The following is a 22,549-nucleotide window of genomic DNA, read 5'->3' as shown; positions in this document are numbered from 1 at the left end:
CCATTGTGTTGCACACCTGTCAACAAAGGTAAAATGTCTTCTTTGTAATGTTAAAGATGATCTATCTTCTTGAAAGCTGGATGTGTATCACATTCTGTATGAGTATACCATATCTTCATATCTTACAACGGGCAGAGTATTAGCACAGTTGAGGGGAGTTGTGAGAAACATTGACAACACATCCAACTAAAACGACCAATCAATCAAGAAAATCAGCTGTCACCATGCACTGCCTCCAGTATAAACACTAAATGAAATACAGTGAGACTCAACAAAGTGAGACAGTGGTTTTAATGGTGTTTGATCATGAGGCTCAACCTAATTATGCAGAACACCTGCTTCTGGAAAATATGAGGAGCAGAAATGTGAAACATGAAGTGCAGGAATGTAAAATATGTAGTACAATCCACAGTTTTACAGGTGGTCCCACAAATGTCTTTCGAATACTGTTGTGGACACAAAGTTCTCGTGTATATCTCTTTCAAAAATACTGAGTAGATGGTACATATTATTGCGCAGTTAAAAGTTTCCTGCATTTTTATGTCAAGAACTGTTCCAGTTTCTATTAGTGAAGTCACAAATAGAAGTAAAATTCCTTCTCTCTAAGTCTTTTCTCCAAAGAAGAGACTTAAAGAGAATGACTTGATTACTTCTGTATTACTTGCCAAGTGGATTGAAAATGCTTTATTCAGAGATTTCTTGAGAGGATTTCCAGTGATGAGTGTACTGCAGTCGACTTTGTTTTCACAGCTTTAATGCTGGAGCACAATTGGTTATTGAGTCGGGTGACTTTAAAGTTTTTCCGAGATCACAGTGAGTATAGTCATCCAAAGTATGAGAAAAGTTACAAACAGTATAGTCAGTGCTACTACAGCTATTAGCAGTGTACATGATTTTTTTATTGCCTGTAGGCTTGCTTGCTGCATTTTTCAATTTGTTTTGTGTAATACTTCATTAACATTCTTACGCATTAGTCTGTGAGTGTCTGTATGAATGACTGATAACTATGCGTTTTTCTTACCGTATGTTGTAATGATTTGTGTTACAACCTGTGATAATTTTGTTAACAGTGATTATCACAAAAATGTAGTAATTGTTTGATCATATTGCACAGTATGACTCTCGTTTGCTAAAGTTTCATTGTACATAGCAGTAAATAAAATTTGAATCTTTAATGTTATTTAACATGTAAACGAGTTATTTTTGACTTCACTTTAGCTGTTTCATATTTAGTGGGTATAAAAAAGAGCAACAGTTTAGACTTTCATGAATTATTAATTTAAAACTGTACACAGAACTTAATGTATTAATGTGTTAACAGGCTGAGACAGCTGCAAACCGCATCTGCAAGGTGCTGAAGGTCAACCAGGAGAATGAACGCCTCATGGAGGAGTATGAGCGGCTTGCGAGTGATGTGAGTAATAAGAGTAATTTGTGTTTTACATTACCATTATTATATCCTTAATTACAGTACTAGTTTTTAAGACTGACACCTATGAGCTACATTCATTACATAGAAATTACAATCTAGATTTCAGACACCTTTGTACACTCTTTCCAAATAAATTGAGAAATCTTCATGTGTGAGAGATCTAATCCGACCCCCCTTTCGTGCTAACACTGGTCATTTTATTATTTTTTTATTTACATATAAAATTCCGTAGGACCAAATGGAGGAGCAAATCTCCAAGGTCATGGAATGTGTCAGTACATAAAATTACAATGCAAAAGCAATAACAGATAAAAATAAAATGTTTATGAACCCTAAAAAAGTCAAGCCATAAGTTTAAGTAAACACAATCGACAATACAACATAAGAATCAGCTTAGTTTTTCAAGGAACTCCTCGACAGAATAGAAGGAATAAGCTGGTATTGTTAACAAGAAATGACAGTAAAGAATATATAGAGGCCAATGTCAGAATACCCAGACTAGTGAACAGGGGTTGAGAAGAGGTTTGCAAACTTACACCACTTATTGTCTGAACCGCCTGTTTCCGAGACAAAAATATCCTTTTAAAATGGGAAGAGTTACCCCAAAATATAATACCATATAACATAAGCAAATGAAAATAAGCAGAGAGACTAATTTTTGTGTTGAACCATTGAACTTGGGCTTTCCACGGCAATTTACTATCTATCTGAACACCTAGAAATTTGAACTGTTCGATTTCACTAATCATATGCCCATTCTGCAAAATTAAAACATCAGGTTTTGTTGAATTTTGTGTTAGAAACTGTAAAAACTGAATCATACTTTGATTTAGTGTTAGTTTATTTTCTACAAGCCATGAATTTATGTCATGAACTGCAATAATTGAAACCGTACCAATGTCGTACACAACATCCTTTACCACCAAGCTAGTGTCATCAGCAAACAGAAATATTTTAGAGTTACCTGTAATAAATACTAGAGGGCATATCATTTATATAAATAAGGAACATGAATGGCCCCAACATTGATCCCTGGGGCACTCCCCATTTGACCGTACCCCACTCAAATCCCACATCGCAGCCATTCTCAACACTGTGACTCCCCGTATCCTGTAATGGTCCAACTTATGCAGCAATATTTTGTGATCGACACAATCAAACACCTTAGTTAAATAAAAAAATATGCCTAGCATTCAAAACCTTTTGTTTAACCCGTCCAGTACCTCACAGAGCAAATATAGTATAGCATTTTCAGTTGTTATAAGGCTTCTAAAGCCGAACTGTACATTTGATAGAAAATTGTATGATGTAAAATGATCAATTATCCTTACATCCCAGCATTTTCAATAACTAGCAAAAACTGATGATATAGAAATAGGTCTAAAATTGTCTACATTATCCCTTTCTCCCTTTTTATAATGCGACTTTGCTACTGAGTACTTTAATTGATCAGAAAACTGACCATTCCTAAAGGAAAAATTACAAATATGGCTAAATACAAGGCTAACATATGCAGCACAGTGCTTTAATATTCTGCTAGGCACTCAATCGTATCCATGAGAGTCCTTAATCTTTAGTGATTTAATTATTGACTCAATCTCCCCCTTGCCTGTATCACAGAGGAGTATTTCGGACATCAATGTCAAAAAGTCATTTGCCAAGAGAGTTATGCGATTCCCTGTAGAAACTAAATTTTTATTTAATTAACCAACAATATTCAGAAAATGATTGTGAAATACTGTGCGTCAATATTGTAAATTGATTTGTTTGAAATGTCTTCCATTTTGATTTGAAACCCCTCCCCCTGCACATTGTGTACAGTATGATGCAGAAAGTTCCATTTATCATCATCATCATCATCATCATCCTCATCATGTTGGTCTGTTTCCAGCCTCTGGCCAGGTCTGTATGGAACATAGGCCTCTTCACTCTCTGATCCTCTAATTTGTTACTTTGTCTCAAGAATTTCATCTCACTAGCCTGTACTTTGCTTTTCTCTCTTCCTTTAATAACCCAGGTTTCTGATGCATATGTCAGGATCGGGACATAGTATGGCCAGTATATAACCATTTTACTGATTTGTGGTACATCCTCGTTCCATATCAGGCTTCTGACTCTCTTCCAAAATGCTTCTGCTTTTGTCCCCCACTCATTTATTTCTCTGTCGTTTTTTCCATCTTCCTGTATCAGGCTTCCTAGGTACTTGAAACTCTCCACTCTCCTGAATCATTCCCCACAACTGTTATTCCAGTTGTTCATCTCTCCTTCTTTCTTGTTGTGATATCCATCTCAATCTTTCTTATACTAAATTTCATCCTATATTCTTGTACTTTTCGTTCGCATACGTCTAACTGCTCTTGTACTTCCTCCTCCTTATTCCCCCAAATAATCAGATTATCTGCAAACACCATAGCTTTCATCTTCCTTTTATTCTTAGCTATTTTGTTGTCAGAATTTATTGCAAAACTGCAAGAGCTGTATTATATGTTAAATAAGTGGAAAACCACAATCTTCTTTAAGGAAGAGATATGATGCTCACATCATCAGGGTTTCAGTTGTTATGCAGAGATCCCCACTCTGACGCCAACACTCAGAAAAGTGTATTTGTGGGGATTATAATACAGTATTAATTGTAATTTGTAAAATTGTGGTGGAACATTTACAGAAGAATAGGTTAGAGTCTTCTTAAAACCAATATTACACCAGCAAATATTTCCAGTTTATTTTATTTATGATCTCACAGTGAAGTTAATTCCACACGTTGTCTTACCCAGTTGCTGGAATGGATTCGCCGAACGATGCCGTGGCTGAACAGCCGGCAGACGGACAACTCACTGGCTGGTGTACAGAAGAAGTTGGAGGAGTACCGCACGTACCGCCGGAAGCACAAGCCACCCCGCGTCGAGCAGAAGGCCAAGCTGGAGACCAACTTTAACACCCTGCAGACCAAGCTGCGGCTGTCCAACCGGCCCGCCTACATGCCCACTGAGGGCAAGATGGTCTCTGTAAGTGTTTGAAATAATGACTGTTTATTAATTTTCTTATTTATTTTTATTTGTTTATTGCTTCATTTATCCTGGATTTCTCTTACATCCAACCAGAAATGCTACACATTTTAGTTGGTAACAGGAAGTCGTGCTGGAGTGTAAATAATTTAAGGGGTTGTTACCTTCACTTCTTAAAGTGTTCATTGCCAGGTTGTTATAAGTTACACTCGCCATATAGCTGAGAGCATTTATGTGCCCGCTTCTGGGAATTGGGGAGGTGTGCCGGCTGCAGTTCAAATCTGCGTCACAGATTAAAAGTGGGGTCCAGTGTGTCAGCCAACCAGTCGACCTATCTGGGCTGGTTCTCATGTTCCACCTCAGATATACGACAAGCAAACACTTCGTAACACAGTGTCACAAACATGGATTTGTCCTCAAGGGAGACTGGCAGGAGCTTTAAAATGCATTTGGGAGTGGTGATCCTATTGTAATGATGGCCTATGTACAGCTATGGTTATTGGTTGTCTCTTTTCAAAAGAGCGGGAATACCGTAGCAGCATTCCGTATCTGACATTGTCTGAATAAAGGGTACTGGGAAGGGAGGAATGAATGAATGAATGTTAGAAGCTACATCTAACATAGATACAAACATTCAGAAAATACTGTGACATAAACAGTAGTATCTGCAGCAGATAATAATGAATAAACACCTCTAAGGCTGATAAACAAACTGCATTTTTGTTCTGATAGTATTTGTTTATTTCAAACAGATTTTTTGGCTTGTTAACTAGTGTCAGAAAACAACTGACTAGTGTGTATGTTGGTAGTATCTTTATTTATAATATTTACTTCACTATGCACTATTGTCTCTTGCGGATGATAGTCAGTTCTTTCAAGCCCGAAAACTGGTACAGAGTAAACCAATATTAGTAGAACAAAAATGCAGTTTGTCATATTTAAGGTTGAAAAACAAACATTTTTCTGCCATGAAGTGATGGAAGAATTCATAAATGTGAAAGAACACACTGTTCTTATTTTTTCTTGAAAAGCAGAAGAGTAAAGGCAAATTATAGGCAGATAGATTTAAACTCGGTGTTTAGGCAGATAGATTTAAACTCGGTGTTATCAGCGGTGGACATGAGGAAAAGTGGTAGAGTGAGTGAAAGAGAACACAAATAATAAAGGTGGGGGAAGAGGAAGTGATGTGACTGACTGAGAAAGAAGCACAACTGATTGAGAAGGGGTTGGTAATGTATTTTCTTAATAGATATTTTCTTTCTTTTCCATAGCATAACTGACTGTGGAATTTTGACGTAACACAACATGTATTTCTATGGGACAGCAATATGCAGACAACTTAACCATGTCTTACATCTTTGTAAAAAATAGTGTAGCTCTTTCTTATTAAGGAATTGATCTAGTCATTAAACAGAAGAATGTGTTGTCAGTGAGAATTTTGTTAACAGGATATTGCCAACGCATGGAAAGGTCTGGAGACAGCCGAGAAAGCATTTGAGGAATGGTTGCTGTCTGAGATGATGAGGTAAATAATAATAATAATAATAAATAGTAGTAGTAGTAGTAGTAGTAGTAATGATGATATCAGTGTCCCATACCTGTTACTGACCCTATATTGGTCGGAGCAAAATAATGTATTTGCACTGAATCATAGCAATCTTGCCAATTTACACACATTGCCATGTAAAAAAGAAAAAAAAACTTGGAGGCAACATCATGCAATCACCAGTGAGGGCAATGCACATATTTGTTGTACATGTATTGTACAAAAATATGTCCAAGAACTCCGTATGGTATTTAGTAATCTTGAAATGCCTCAAAACTTTTTAAAGTACATCCTGCTGGCTACATGTGGTGCTTGTAGAATGACATATACATTCATGACTTGCCTGCCATCTCATCATTGGTGCTGAAGGGTACAGTGCACATAGTACAATTGGCAGTAACCAAAGACTACTGTTGACACCTTGTAATAGTGGCACCACATCAGACAGCTGCAGTGCAAGAGCAGGAAAATTTTCACTCGGTCAGTGGTTACATTCGGTGGTCACTCAGTGTATAAGAAAATGAAATGCAACATTCTTGCTGCTCAGTTTAGGTAGTGAGGAACAATTTTTGCTGTGTTTCATTCCTGACCTTTCAATGGAAAGAAAGATGTAAAATTTGAGATGAGAGTTGAAAGGTGACCTGATAGCTCAATTTTCCCACTCCTACTGTAGCCAATATTAATTCTTGAAAACAGGTTTCTGAATGATATTGTCATTTTATGACTTCACTACACTGCCACCACCTCTACCCCTGTTCTAATCATCATTTCTAAAGAAAATAAGTAAAGGCTTATATTCAGAAGAGACTTTCACAATTGTATTTGTTGAGCCTATCAGCATTTTATTTGCCTATAAATGAGCAGAATAGGGATGACACTTATTTCTTGCTAATAAAACTGAAAAATCTAACTATGGTAGGCATCCAAAAGTCTTTCCTAATTACGAGCTTTGTTCGTTTTTCCCATAGACACAACGTGATGTCACCATGTTTTATAAGTGACCACACTTAATGGATGACAGGAAGATGTATCAGTCAGTCTCTGACAGAAAAACGGATCAATCAGTCTCCACCTGATCGTGTAACATATCCAATCGATTCAAGAAACTCTTACAGTGACAATCAGTGATTTTGATTTCAGAGTTTCATTATCTTCTTCTAAAATTTTGTCAATATTTTCTTTAACATAACACATTCAAAAATATCTGACAGTTGTATCAAACATCCAGATTTAGGCTGTCACTGGTGCAGACTTTTCACTTTACAAAGAAGCTTTCAATTCCAAATGCACCCATTGTGTTGGTCATTATACTGACACAAGATCATCTCATTAGTAAAAGAAATCCCTTCAAGAGATAGTGACTGTTCTCAATATGTTGTTACATTTTGACTGAAATGTTATTTGAATAGATGTGAATGTTTTGCTTTAATTGTGAAATGTTAGTGGTACCATTATATTTTTAATTAATATGCTGTTTCCCATTCCTAAATCTACAAGGTAACATGACATCAAACATAAGTGAAAGATTTTCTTTCACACTTAATTAGTAAATACTTCGTTGATCCACGGGTAGTTGGTCTGAAAGCCAAATACTTCCTAAAATTATAATTTATTGTATACACTGATGTAAAAAGCAAGTCCATGACAGATAGAGCAGTAATCTCAAAGAGGATGACTAAGACTAGGACCCAGAGGCCACAGCTGTGTGTGTATTTGTAATTGTTAAACTATCAACTGACAATATTGCATTAAAAGAAAAATCAGTTACCATAAAATTATTTGTAGTGGAATATTTTAAAAAGTTTCTCACATAGTAAATTATTTAGTATTTCAATTCATAGCCAAGAATATTTGAATCTTTTACGAATTTCTTCTGACACAAATATGATGGAAAAAATAAAATAAATTAGTGAGTATTTACATTTCTTTCCTATACGCTTCCCTTTATATTGGGCTGTAACATTTCTCCATGTTTGTAATATATTCATGTAACAAATTTTATCTTAAAACAATTCACTGTTTCCTAATGGTAAAGTAATGGAATTGTATAACACTAAACAGTGAAGTATTCAGTACCACTGTATTATGTTTGATCATAAATTACTTGTAAAATTATGTTTTGCATGTCAGTCAAAATGCGCAGCCTGTCATTTACATTGGTATATATGAACCTTCTGTCAGCCAGAACTGAAGAACATAATATACCTTTGTTCCTGTAAAAGTAATGTTCGAGATTATGAAAATGTAGCTATCGTGTACTTTAGTTTGTCAGACATTGCACTGTTTCCTGTCTAGTAAGTTACATCTCACAAACCCTTGGGAATCCAAGCCTGAATGGTTAGTACTTAGTAACATGAAACAATAAAACACAATGTATAAAATGTTTTGCAGTTTGTCAGTCATAGGAGACTATACTACTAAATTCTATTGCTCCTAACTACTTCAAGCCTTCCTGCTGATGTGTGGGTAATTTGCCAGTTCTCTGTATATCAATAAGATGTCCTGTATTCTTGAGCTTGCCATGCTATGAAAGTACATTCATGGTAATTCAATTTAAAAAAGTTAAAAAAATGTGATCTACATGGTTAAATCTTCAAAGTTTTGAAACTGGAGGACTCCAGTGTCAGCAGGTGTACAAAAGTGAAATTTTTGAAGGTCTCAGCTACAGGGTGACATTTCTTTCCTCGCAGGTTAGAGCGACTGGAGCACCTGGCACAGAAGTTCAAGCACAAAGCCGACATCCACGAGGACTGGACCCGTGGCAAGGAGGAGATGCTGCAGAGCCAGGACTTCCGGCAGTGCAAGCTGAACGAGCTGAAGGCCCTCAAGAAGAAGCACGAGGCGTTCGAGAGTGACCTCGCCGCACACCAGGACCGTGTGGAGCAGATCGCAGCCATCGCTCAGGAGCTCAAGTGAGTACAGCTTTTGGGCTGAGAGCTTCTGAGAATAGTGTGCAGGGTTTAATGGCCAGTTGAAGTGTGCACTGCCGCTGCCGAGTACACTTCTACGTGAGAAGTTGGTAACAATAGCTAATAATTTATGTGGTATTGAAGCATTAAGTATCTTCGAGTATAGCATCAGGGCTTGGAATCGTCTGAAAATTACATACTTGTAAGGAAAAATTGGGTGCGATTTAGGGACTCTTTTGCTACGTTCGAGCTCGCACTCGTTTGTTGCAGCACCCTGGAGTACCACGACAGCGCCTCGGTGAACGCCCGCTGCCAGAGGATCTGTGACCAGTGGGACCGCCTGGGCAGCCTAACCCAGCGCCGCCGACAGGCCCTCGACGAGGCAGAGCGCATCCTGGAGAAGATCGACATCCTGCACCTGGAGTTTGCAAAGAGGGCTGCTGTGAGTAGGCTGCGCTTTCTGTCGAATGTTATCAATATATACTGAGTGACTCAGTGTGGTAAAGTGCCAACTGCGGATCTAGAGATCTGCTGTTCGATCGCCAGACTGTCGTAGGACTGTTTATTTATTTATTTTTTTCAACTTGCATCTTGCACTTCTGGTAACATGATACACTACTGGCTATTAAAATTGCTACACCACGAAGATGACGTGTTACAGACAGGAAATTTAACCAACAGGAAGAAGATATGCAAATGATTACCTTTTCAGAGCATTCACACAAGGTTGGCGCTGGTGGTGACACCTACAACGTCCTGACATGAGGAAAGTTTCCAACCAATTTCTCATACACAAACAGCAGTTGACCGGTGTTGCCTGGTGAAACGTAGTTATGATGCCTCATGTAAGGAGGATAAATGCGTACCATCACATTTTCAACTTCGATAAAGGTCGGATTGTAGCCTATCGCGATTGCGATTTATCGTATCGCGACATTGCTGCTCGCGTTGGTCGAGATCCAATGACTGTTAGCAGAAAATGGAATCAGTGAGTTTAGGAGGGTAATACAGAATGCCGTGCTGGATCCCAACAACCTCGTATCACTACCAGTCGAGATGACAGGCATCTTATCCGCATGGCTGTAACGTATCGTGCAGCCACGATTCGAACCCTGAGTCAACAGATGGCGACATTTGCAAGACAACAACCATGTGCACAAACAGTTCGACAACGTTTGCAGCAGCTTGGAGTATCAGCTCGGAAACCACGGCTGCGGTTACCCTTGACGCTGCATCACAGACAGGAGCGCCTGCGATGGTGTACTCAACGACGAACATGGGTGCATGAATGGCAGAATGTCATTTTTTTGGATGAACTCAGGTTCTGTTTACAGCATCATGATGGTCGCATCCATGTTTGGCGCCATCGCGGTGAACGCACATTTGAAGCATGCATTCGTCATCGCCGTACTAGCGTATCACCCAACGTGATGGTATGGGGTGCCATTAGTTACATGTTTCGGTCACCTCTTGTTCGCATTGATGGCACTTTGAACTGTGGATGCTACATTTCAGATGTGTTGCGACCCGTGGCTCTACCCTTCATTCGATCCTTGCGAAACCCTACATTTCAGCAGGATAATGCACGACCGCATGTTGCAGGTCCTGTACGGGCCTTTCTGGATACAGAAAATGTTCGACTGCTCTGGCCAGCACATTCTCCAGATCTCTCACCAATTGAAAATGTCTGGTCATTGGTGGCCGAGCAAGTGGCTCGTCACAATACGCCAGTCACTATTCGTAATGAACTGTGGTATCGTGTTGAAGCTGCATGGACATCTGTACCTATACACGCCATCCAAGCTCTGTTTGACCCAATGCCCAGGTGTATCAAGGCCTTTATTATGGACAGAGGTGGTATTTCTGGGTACTATGGATCTCAGGATCTATGCACCCAAATTGCGTGTAAATGTAGTCACATGTCAGTTCTAGTATGATATATTAGTCCAATGAATACCGGTTTATCATCTGCATTTCTTCTTGGTGTAACAAATTTAATGGCCAGTAGTGTAGATTTTGAGTGGAATCATGGTTCAGAGTCCATATGAAACTTTAGGCCCAGTTATAACTGACTGTGTAAGTTGGTTCATAGATTAGAGGAAAGCAAAGATGCCTATAATCCAATCAAAATTACTTGGCAGTTGATGTCTTTCACTTGCCATTACAGTATTGCCACATTGGCTGCTGGCTACAATTCTGTTATGGGCAACATAACAGGCACGGTGGGTCTCTACACAAATGCTGTTAACGTGTAACGTGGATCAATGTTGGAAGCGGATGCTGCGAGCTGTGACAGAAATGTGAAATGTTCTGTTGTCAGCTGATTTTAAGTGACTAATGAGTAAACTGCAGCAGATGATTTTGTAGCCCTAAATTTAAACTCTTATCCTAACCTAACCACAACCTTGTGAGGAAACAGTGGTCAAGAGTCTGCAGCAGAACTGAAATCACTGTCAGTGCATTCATAGTGATTAAAGCTAACCTCTACAAGGAAACTGTAGACAGAAAAATTTGTCTTCCAGCAGTAAAAGCAAACTGTAACTTCTCGCTGTCATTGATTATGTCAAATTATCCTCCCACCTTGGGATATGAGGTTTTCCCAGTGTGCGAAAATCTTGAAAATTTCTCGGATATTCAGCCGGGTGGCATTGTCCAACAGGGACAGCCTCCGTCTTGGCGCTTCTGTGCAGTCTGCGGGTGGGGAAAGCGCGGAGTTGGGTGGTGGAGGAAGCGTAGTGCTCTGCGACAGATCGTGGACCGCAGACCTTCCATGGCCACGACTGCGTGCAGAACTCTGCCAACGTGGTCACAACGCATCTCTTTCTTCAGGTGTCCTGACAGGGGTGGATTTCCGTGTAGACTATCATGTTTTAATCATACTCAAGGCTGGATCCCACCAGGCCTTGCACAACTGGAAACTGCTGTCTTGATATTAGCTCATCGTGCAGCCGGATCTCCACTGCCTCTTTGAGGATACAGTCCCAGAAGGTGTTGGACTGCTAGAAGGCCTGTGTGCCATTGTGGTTCGTGTCGCATCCATGTGAGATGCAGTGCTCTGCATGGCTGACTTGGTCGGCTGTGTGTTGTCTGTGTGGCATTTATGTTTACTGCATCTCTTCTGTACAGTCTGGGTGGTCTGGCCTACATACATTTAGCTGTCCTGGCAAGGGATGTGGCAAACTCCCAGTTTCCGGCGTCCTAAGTCATCCTTGATTGATCCTAATAACGTCTTCGTTTTGGATGAAGGGTGAAACACGGTGTCCATCAGAGATCAGTCAGACTCCAGGAACACTTGAAGATGGCAAGAAGTCGGCTTGCTGAAATATCACACCTATTGGACGATGCCATGCTGCTGAATACCCGAGAAATTTTCAAAATTCTCACACTAGCTACACGAGCGGCTTCATTACCAACCGATGAGCAGTCTTGGTTGCCACTTGGTCACAGATTGTAGGTCACACAGGCAGATTCCAAATCAAAAAAGAATGATACGAAGAAGAAGAGCAAATAAAAAGAGTCAGTACAATGATGAAAATGATGATGCAAACTATTAGAAATAAAAAATTACATTGAAACCAATTAGCTGAATAGAAGTAATAATCAAAATCTTTTGAAATAAAAAAAAATTCATTGCAGGTGAAACAGTTTGAATCTGTAATCTCAAACACGTTACGTTATATACTTAACACTGGTCTGTGCCACTACACTTGGTTAGGGTGTTGTATTTATTACTCTGCTGACCCAGTCATAATGATGAATTGCAGCCTTCAAAAAATTCAGCTTCACACAATGTCATGCAAAGCTTATTTAATCTAAGCCAATCTCTGAGAGTACAATAAATGTATATGTGCTGCTCTATAGCGTCTTTTGTGGAAGGTTCCAGTGATGTTTGGTTAGTGCCATGTGTGAAACGTATGTATTTTGTTAGTCTTTTTTTTTGTATTGTTTGTGTTTGTGTTTGTTTAGAAACACAAAATAAAGGGGCCAGACACAAGATTTAGGATCCATACTCATCGAGAAACTAAGCCGAAGTGAACTACCACAATTGTTGTTGCAGTTTACCAACAGCAGACAGTTTAGGTATGACGTTGAGCGCTCGGATTGGAGGAAACCAGTTCCAAACCATGAAGTGTCAGCTATCAAGTAATTTTAATTGGACTGTAGTAAAGAACTATTGTGTTCAAACCAACCTTCTGGTTGATGACAGATTTATCCTTTTTGTATCCTCAAAAGCTCCAAAACCAAAAGTTATTGTAAAGTGCACATATTTCGCTGCAACAGCAAAATGAGTGTGGCATGACATGTATCTTTGGGCACGTATTCTGTTAAATCAAACACACAGAATATTATATATCTTCAAAATTATGGCCTTGGTCATCAGGTTGTTAAATTGGAGACTTTTTCCCGTTGATGTAGTTTATTTTTGATGAGCAAGCCCAGTACTAAATCATACACTCATGAACCCATAGAAAATGTCTAGGACTAATTTGAGTAGTGGGCAAGACACAGCAATCAAAGTTCCCATAATCTGATAGATGTATGGGATCTAAATGTCATTGAGTGCCTTCAATTGGATGTATCATACCATAAAATACTTGGGAACTTTCTTCTTCATGAAATTAAGGCCTTTGTGAACACTACAGGCATTACATAACTAGTGACCTGGAAGAATGATCATCTGGGATACAGAGTATACTTCGCAACACAGGCACAACTACCAATGAAAGCAAGCAAATGGAGGAACATCCATAACTTAGCATTATAGTAGAAATTGAAAATACCACTTCAGTTATAAGATTTTTTTATTTTTCATTGCTGGTATAAGCATTGAAAAATAAACAAACCTTACAACTTTAAGCACTATTTTCAATCTTTACTGCTGACAGAAGATACTAAATACAGGCAAAAGTATGCAAACTATATCTCAACACTAGACCTGATGGAAGTAAGAAGTTAGAAAAATAGGAAGGAAAAAAGGAAGGATGGAAATAAGGATGCTTGTATTGCAGTTTTTATCTGGATGGTTGGTGCTGATACATTCCTCCAATGAATTTGGTGTTCTTGTCCTTACTAATGGACGCTGTACCTGCAATCGCATACTGTGTTGAAAAACAAATGAAACATCTGAGGCGGATGACATAGCTGTGAGTTTTGAGTAGCCATTGTCTGAAATTAGGAAGAAGGCAAGTGACTATGTTTCTAAGCATTACATGCTGAACTGAGAAAACCAGAAGAGATTCCTGAGGAAGAACCTTTGTGACCAAACATAGGAGAGTAGTGAAGCAGCAAGATGAAAATTCTAACAGGCACTCCATAGTAGCAGTACACAAGTGCTAACTTCAATTCAGACAACTGTCACTAGGCAAACAGCACAATTTGAATGGTAATATATTTATCAGTAATTTTTGAGTAATTAATGTGACTGAAATGTCACAAACTATTCTAAAGGTGGGTCAACCACAGCTAAAAAAATTGATGGAACTAGAACTTTCATACCGCAATATTAAAGAAAAGTGTTGTTTGCAAATGAGAATCAAAATGATTGAATAAATGAATGAATGTCCATATGACCGCATTACCTGTTTGTTGTAGTCCTTTCAAAGGCCTATGGCTGGTTTCGCATCTTAAAAGTGCATCCTCAGGTGCATTTAAGTAACCACTTCATGCCTGATGAGAATTAAGATGTTTCCAAGGTGCAGCTTTAAATGAAAGTGAGTGATCTATCAGTGGTCATCATCAAACTGGAAGGTTGTTAGACACAAATGGTGGGCATTCAGAATAAAATCCATAAGCTAAAAAAAAATGTGGGTGTGGAAGTTTCAATACTGTTCAACTAACCACATGTGTTGCTGTGCGAATACACACTTATTGGAATTTACACATCCACATTTTCTCAACTTACAGATTTTATTTAGGATGCCCATCATTTATATTTAACAACCTGATGACAGCAGTTGAGGGATCACTCACTTTCATTTATAACTGCACCTTGGGCCATCGTAATTCTCATCTGGCACAAAGTGACCACTTAAATATACCTGAGGATGCACCTTTATGCTGTGAAACTGGTCGTGGAGCTTGGAAAGAACTACAGTAAATGGCTATAGTGGTCCCAAGGACTTTCATCCATTTTAATTCTGATTTGCTAATAATACACTGTGTAATACTATGGTATGGAAGTTCCAGTTCCACCTATCCTGACTGATGTGCGTTGTTACTTTATGAACTCGTATATTTTTAAGCTAATAAAAAGTATTTTGTTTTTTTTATTTTTTTTAGAGAGAGAGAGAGAGAGAGAGAGAGAGAGAGAGAGAGAGAGAGAGAGAGAGAGATTTTGAAAAGTATTGCAAATGTTGCTGTTGCACTTTTAAAATGCTCAGAGCCCTGGTTTTAAGTAAAATATAGCCTAGCAACATCAGTGTCTGACTCACAAATTTCTTACTTTACAGCCATTCAACAACTGGCTGGACGGCACCCGGGAGGACCTGGTGGACATGTTCATCGTGCACACGATGGAGGAGATACAGGGCCTGATCGACGCTCACGGCCAGTTCAAGGCGACACTGGGTGAGGCGGACAAGGAGTATACCGCGATTGTCGGGCTGGTGCGAGAGGTTGAGGCGACGGTGCAGAAGTACCAGGTGCCGGGTGGTTTGGAGAACCCGTACACCACCCTCACTGCCAACGTGAGTACCTACTCTGCACAGTGGAACTTCTGGCATGGCACAGTATCACCATTGCCTGTGTTGTGAGGAAAAAGCTCTGTTTGACATCACATTTACCTTGTGTCTCTGGTCAAGGAGCTAATGCACACATTGAAGACAAGCAACTTAATATTATCTATCATAAACGATTGGTCGAACAAATACAGCAACCGAACAGTTTTTATTAATTGTGTTTGTGCAGAGATGTGTTTTCGGCTTTCATCTGTCTTCAGTTAGCATAAAATGTTTATATCTTTCCTATACAGCTAAATGCAATTCATAAAAATGTTGCAATATTATGAAAAAGATAGTTGCTACTCACTATATAGTGGAGATACTAAATAATAGACTTCAAAGACTGTTACAAAATGAGCTTTCAGCTGGCAAAGCCTTTGTCGACACACACTCGCACAAATGCTTCTCAAACACGTGATGAGTCTCTTTCAACTGAAGTCAGTCTGGCTTCAGCTGCCAGATACACACACACACACACACACACACACATACACACACACTCTCTCTCTCTCTCTCTCTCTCTCTCTCTCTCTCTCTGCAGAGTGCCTTTAATGGAAAAAAAGAGAGATAGATTTTAAAATACTGAAGTAAACTTCTAAGCAAATGGGAACAAATTCCTAAAATGTGTCATGCTGTGGATGAGAAACTGTAACGATGATGTCTAACAAACATAGATCAGCATTTCATCCATCTTCAACAACTGTAGTTGTATTTATTGAAATAATCAGCATTACGTTTTGCAAAACTAATTTTATTTCCTTCACTGGTTTCAGACACCTGGTAACCCCCTTCTTCAGAGAATTATATATGTCACATTTTTTGCAAGTGTCAAAAATAGATGAATGCAGAATATAGCTTTGGTTATGAGGTTTGGCGTGATGTCTGCACTTGTTGTAAGGCTTCTTTTTACCATTTTTGTACAGGCATTGTGAACCGTATGTCCACAGCAATATGCTGCATGAATCTTTCTTCTGGCACGTGCAAATAATATGGTAGTTATAACGTGCTGAAGAAGGACACAAGGTGCCTGAAATCGGTTAGAGAAATAATATTTCTTTTGTGCAACTGGTTGCCGATTATTCCAATAAATACATATATTAGGTAGTAATTTTATTTTTTATTTTTTTGAAAAGTGAAGCCTTTTGTCTTTACTGTTTACATCTGTAAAACTGTAAAATCGAATGCAATGTGGGGTTCAGTGTTAGCAGCTTTTCTACACAGGAAAACATATCTGCTGTTGAATTCATGTTGGGTGTCGAGGGTATTACCTAAAGAATCTTTTCGGTCGTGTCAGCCTTTCACTTCCTCTTTTGGTTTTGAGAAGAGTAGTAGTGTGGAGGAGGTAAATGTGGTGAGTGATGGTATTGGTGATGAGTATTGTTACCCTTTCTTGGGCAGCAACTGATAACTCGTTGCTGCCAAGTGAACTGGACTTTCCTCTTGGAAGAGTACGTTAAAAAAAATTGGCAGAGCTTGTCAAGTGAAAGAAAGAAAACTTCTTAAAATATTTATATATTAAAATATGGTACTACCATTCAAAACATTTTCATTTTTTGGAAGGTCATTTATTTGTAGTGCGTTATTTACATACTCTTTTGGTATTCTGATCCATTATTTTGGGATTAACGTAATACGAAAGTCTGATCACCTCAAAAATGTTAAAAGTAATAGAGTTGCAGACACACACAACAAAAAGTTTGTTACACACTTTAGGCCAAAGCCGCCTTTGTAAAAGAAAAAGAACACTTACATTCACAGAAGAAAGAACACCTCTCTCACACAACTGCTGTCTCTGGCCACTCTGATTAGGCTTAAATGCATCAAATGGGAGCAACAGTCCATAGTGGGATGGGGAAGGGGGAGGGATAGCAGGGTAAGGTGAGGGAAGAGGAATCAGTGCAGACTTGTGAAGCATGAAGAGATGGCATGTGGCACGACAAGGCTGCCAGCATCTATCTCGGGAGGTGCAACACACATTTAAGCTCAGGGTGTTTCATTGTAGTGTATACTTTGCTGTGGGGTGAGGATGTCATTCTGATTGTGTAACTTGTTTTCTTTGGCACTGACAGCGTCCTACACAAAATAAATTTGTTCTGGTGATGTGTGCATCTTATATGAAAGGAATAATCAGACTTTTGTTTGGAAGATCGTATAAAAATAATTATGAAGAAGTGATTGTATCAAATGCAGTAGTGTGATTTTTATTTGCATTTTTTGCTTGCAAGGAAGATATGGGCACCCAGTTCCAGGTACGGGAAAGTATCTCTAGCGGAATGCTGCTGACATTAGCGCTGCACGTGAATGCAGTTTCCACAGCCGCTTTCCACTTGCAGCTTGCTCATTGCTGTGTTTGAGATCAGACTCTCAAGCATCATAAGTGTTGTACAGACAGTGGATCCACCTCACTTTCAGAATATTGCAGCACATTAAACATCCTGGAAAGTGTTCCCTTTTTCACTCCCGTGACTTATGTACAGTTAGTATATGTGCTTAGAATAGTAAGTGAAGGGAAAGGCTCAATAATTGCCACTGCAGAGATGGTAGATTGTTGCACTTGTTGGTGTGTATCTTGATGTAAAATTGTGATAAGTATGGTGGAAATGCATGGCGATACAAATTCCTGTGAGCAGTGTTTCTTTCCCCCAGAAAAAAGAGTTTTCTCCAATTGTCACAGATTCTGTTTGAAATGTTTCCATTAGATAACTGTGGGGCTCTCTGTGTAGAACAAAATTGTTGTAATATATTGTATATAAGAATTCAGCACTTTTTGTCTGTTAAAACATTTATTTTTATGTAATGTTTGGATAAATTTGAAATTGTGAACATAACACCTTACCAGCAACACACATTCTGTTTCCAATATCTTTTGGTTACCTTCTCGCAACATACAAAGGATAATAAAATGAAAACAAGACAGATGGAAGAAAAGTAATTAAACTGTTTATTATTTCAAAAGTAGTGGCCATAATTGTTAATACATTTATCCCATTGAGACAAAATGGTAAGTACCTTCATGGAAAAATGTTTGCATTTGACTATGGAACCGTGATTGTACCCAGGCATGCACCTCTCTTCATCCAAAGCAAATTGACAGCCGTGTCTTTCTTGAGGGCTCCAAAAATATGGAAATGGGATGGGGAGAGACCAGGACTGAATAGAGAATGTATAAGGGCTTTCCAGCAAAACCTCTCCAGTATAATCGAAACAATCTTGGCGACATGTGGGTCCTCTCACAGTGTTGTTCCTCCAGTGTGTCCCCCCCCCCCCCCCACCTTCCAACTCCCCCCCCCCCCTCCCCCTCCCTGTGTAATTCCCATAGTTCGGAACCCTGAAGAGAGAAAATATTTGTGGCCATTGATTTACTTTGGAAGGAGATTTGCATGCCTGGGTACAATTATGTTTCCATAGGCACCTGCAAATATTTTCTCATGAAGGCGTTGATAGTCTTTTCATGGTGAGATAAATATTAGCAGTTATGGTGATTACTTTTGAAATTAAAAACATTTACTTATTTTTTTTCATCTGTCTTTTTTCATTTGACTGCCACTTATGCACACTCCCTTTTTATTTTATTTTATCAAAAAATCAATGATCAATGCCAAATTTAAGAGAAAGTAATTGTGTATGTGAGAACAGATCACTACTCACCAGATAGACAAGCAGCATAGAGAAGTATGTAAAACATCCAGCCTAACTGGGGCAAGTAATGACCTCAGCTGCTTCTTCTATTTGGCGTGTAATATCAGTCCTCATATAAACATAGGAGATGTACATAAAACATTCAAATGCCAGCAGGTGCATGTGTTTCTGCTGTTGTTGTACATAAGGCAGTAAAATCCAATGGCTATTGCATGCTTAAGATCGTGTTGATTGGAATGGATTTGATGTTACAGCTCACATTTTGAACACACACACACACACACACACACACACACACACACACACACACATACACACACACACAGAGGAACTACCTTGGACAGAACATAACAATTTACACACTAATTAGACATAAATAATAATTTGTATTTCCTGACAAAGCAAACTGAGGACCCAGTCACGGTGGCATGACAATCCTTCTCACACTCTAGGAACGTGGAGGGAAGGTAGTAACATCATACATTCCAGTATCCTTAAAAGCGGAATGGTGTCACATGCCTCATTTTTATATGCCAATGCTGTGCATAACACAATTTGCACCTTTACTTGACGGTACTTGCCACACACACTATGACTGTGACAACATTTATTCAGTGTGTGATGTGTATGAATTCATGTTGCATCTGAAAAAAAAAAAAAAAAACCATGGTCTGCTTTCATTCTGATGCATCATTTTTCTAACACAGTATGCCTTTTCTGAAACTGTCCATCTTAATAGCACATGATTAATCATTTATTTTGGCACCTTTTAAAACCACATCCCATAGACAGAAACAAAAATTTCCCATTATTTTTTGTAGCCTCGAAGTCCAGTTCTGTGCGTGACAAAAGCTATGAAGTTCGCAAAATTTGTTTCCTTGTATTATTCGTAATCTCACAAAAATTGCAGGCTAATAAGATATTCATCTGTATTCTCAATGCAATATTTATTGTGTGCAAATTGCTTCTTTTTTGACTTAGGTGCTGCCATTTGACTCATTGCCATGTCCCTTCTGCTACAATTCGCACACCATCAACTTACTCAACCTTAACATTTTGCTTGCATGTTCAATCACCTTTTTTGTCAGCACTGTCACTGCTTTACCACTCTCATAACCAATAAATTTAATGACATTAACAGCAAACTGTCACAGTTGTTGTGATGGGTCTGTCTTGTGTTCACTTTCAGTGCTTGCAGTGTCAGTTAATAATGCACACTATTCTGGAATGGAACATGGTTGTGGCTAGTCACATGGCTAAGTTAGTTCTCAACTATGTAGGAGAAGACAGAGTGCTACTTACCGTAAAGAAGTCACATCAAGTGGTAGACAGGCACAATTAAGACACTGGCATAAGGTCTTCGGCGACAGCCTTCGTCAGCAAGAGAGAGAGAGACACACAATCAGAATCTTTTTTACTGATGAAGGCTGTGGCCAAAAGCTTTATGTAAGTGTCTTTTACTTGTGTCTGTCTGCAGCTTGATGTGTCTTTTTAACAGTAAGTAGTGATTTCTCTTTTTCTATATTGTCGGTATTCCTACGTGTTCTCACTACAACTGAGTCTGCCGTTTGCTTTGTCGAATAATATGGATTAAGTTATTTTTAGTTCGGCAGGTGAAACTATAGTACAGCTTGCAGTCTAATGACAAATGGTTGGTAACTGTGGATTTGAAACAGTTTCATGAAGTGATAAGTTTATTATCACTGTAATTTCAACTGATACGCATTCAGAACACAGCTGCACAGTTCCAAAATTACACACATCCAAATGAAACCTACAAATTTTTTAACATCTGCGTAGTCTAGCTGTATTCCAACTATATGTCTGCTGTTTTTTAGGATCTGACCAAGAAGTGGACAGAAGTGCGCCAACTTGTGCCCCAGCGAGACCAGACTCTGCAGAACGAGCTCCGTAAACAACAGAGTATCCTTCTCTGGAGACCTTATGTTAAGCCTAGTCATGTTCTTAGATCATATTAATGTACCTATTTTTTTTTATAACTGTGCAAGGTCGCACAAAAAAAGAGAAGAGACTGTTAGTATTACCAAAGAATTACTTGCTGTGGCATATTAGTGCGATGGTGTTTTTCGACTGTAATCTGTATATACTGTGGCAATTCCTGTCAAATTCTGTCACCTCAGTGGTGTTGTATGAACAGATGACTTTTCAACAAAAATGGCAGAATTTCTGCAGAACCTTGAGGAAAAAGTTGTGCAGAATAATTTTGATCAGTAAAAATGGACAAACTTCTCTAAACTGATGTAGATCCTACTTTTGAAGGTGGCCCTCACTATTTGAAAACATTTGGTAACCAAACAAAATTTACAACATCAGTCACAATTTGTTTGTGTCAGACTGTATGTGCAACACAAATGTAAGAAATGTCTGTTACAAACTACTCATGCATTGCCATTAAGATGGCTGATTTAAGTTACTTATTGCAATGTAAAGACTCTGTTCAAGGTTGAAAAACAGTTAAATATGTCACAATAAATATGCTGTCTCCTTCCCCTTCCCCCCATCAGAGTGCTATCATAGGAAGTTTTCATAAGTTTACAATGTTTGTGGTGGTTCTTTTATTCTGAGAGACTGAGTTTATTTTAAAGTACTGCCACCTTCAGTTTTCGAGAATATCATACATATCAAAAGTCTGTTAGAAGAACCAGGAATGTTAGGACCTGACCTAAACCCCCTGAAAATATTATTGTTTCAGCTAAAAAATCGTGTCTGTAGCCATATAATACGAATCTGACAGGGTTACGAGTTAAGATTTGCTGCTCCGAGTGTGACTCAGTTCCAAAGACTACTACTTGTTAAAGCTACGAGTAAACAGTTATCTTAGATTTGTGCAGCAATAACTAATACAAAAAACCTGCAAACTTTGTAATTAAGTGAAAGTGCCACAGAGATGCTCAGCTGACTCTAGCCCTGTGAGGCATGAATTATTAACAAGTGGGAAAAAAAATTTGAAATGGGGTTTATATAGTAAAGAACAATGCATATTATCACAAAATACAAATTCATCTACACTCTATAGTTCAATACCTTAACAGACACTGTTAAGCCAGCTTAAGTAAAAATGTCTGTCAGATTTCAGTTTTGACGGCACGTGGTCACAACAGTCAAGATTAGATATTTTGTGTATGATAAATTTATTAATAATGCATAACAATGTTTCATTGTGACAGCATATTAATTCTGTAAATATTAGCTGTTCCAGTTTACTGTATTGTGTTTACCTAGTATGACAACCTCATGACAAATGATCAGGGTAGTATGTATTGTATTCAAATGTTTTA

At 38.6% G+C, this 22,549-nt stretch overlaps 1 protein-coding gene across 2 annotated transcripts in view; it reads left to right on the top strand.

Annotated features, from left to right (window-relative positions):
• LOC126424740 (alpha-actinin, sarcomeric) overlaps positions 1–22,549 on the top strand; it is a 517,273-nt gene that overhangs the window by 471,231 nt on the left and 23,493 nt on the right. For both annotated transcript variants that reach the window (XM_050087459.1, XM_050087458.1), the window contains exons 6-12: positions 1,322–1,414; positions 4,207–4,437; positions 5,886–5,962; positions 8,674–8,895; positions 9,163–9,334; positions 15,342–15,578; positions 21,089–21,173. In XM_050087459.1, coding sequence (XP_049943416.1) covers positions 1,322–1,414; positions 4,207–4,437; positions 5,886–5,962; positions 8,674–8,895; positions 9,163–9,334; positions 15,342–15,578; positions 21,089–21,173 — 1,117 coding nt within the window. The remainder of the gene's footprint in view (positions 1–1,321; positions 1,415–4,206; positions 4,438–5,885; positions 5,963–8,673; positions 8,896–9,162; positions 9,335–15,341; positions 15,579–21,088; positions 21,174–22,549) is intronic.

The sequence above is a fragment of the Schistocerca serialis genome, chromosome 10, assembly GCF_023864345.2.
Source record: "Schistocerca serialis cubense isolate TAMUIC-IGC-003099 chromosome 10, iqSchSeri2.2, whole genome shotgun sequence".
In the NCBI taxonomy this organism is placed as follows: Eukaryota; Metazoa; Arthropoda; class Insecta; order Orthoptera; family Acrididae; genus Schistocerca; species Schistocerca serialis.
This window is presented reverse-complemented; position numbering and strand designations above follow the sequence as displayed.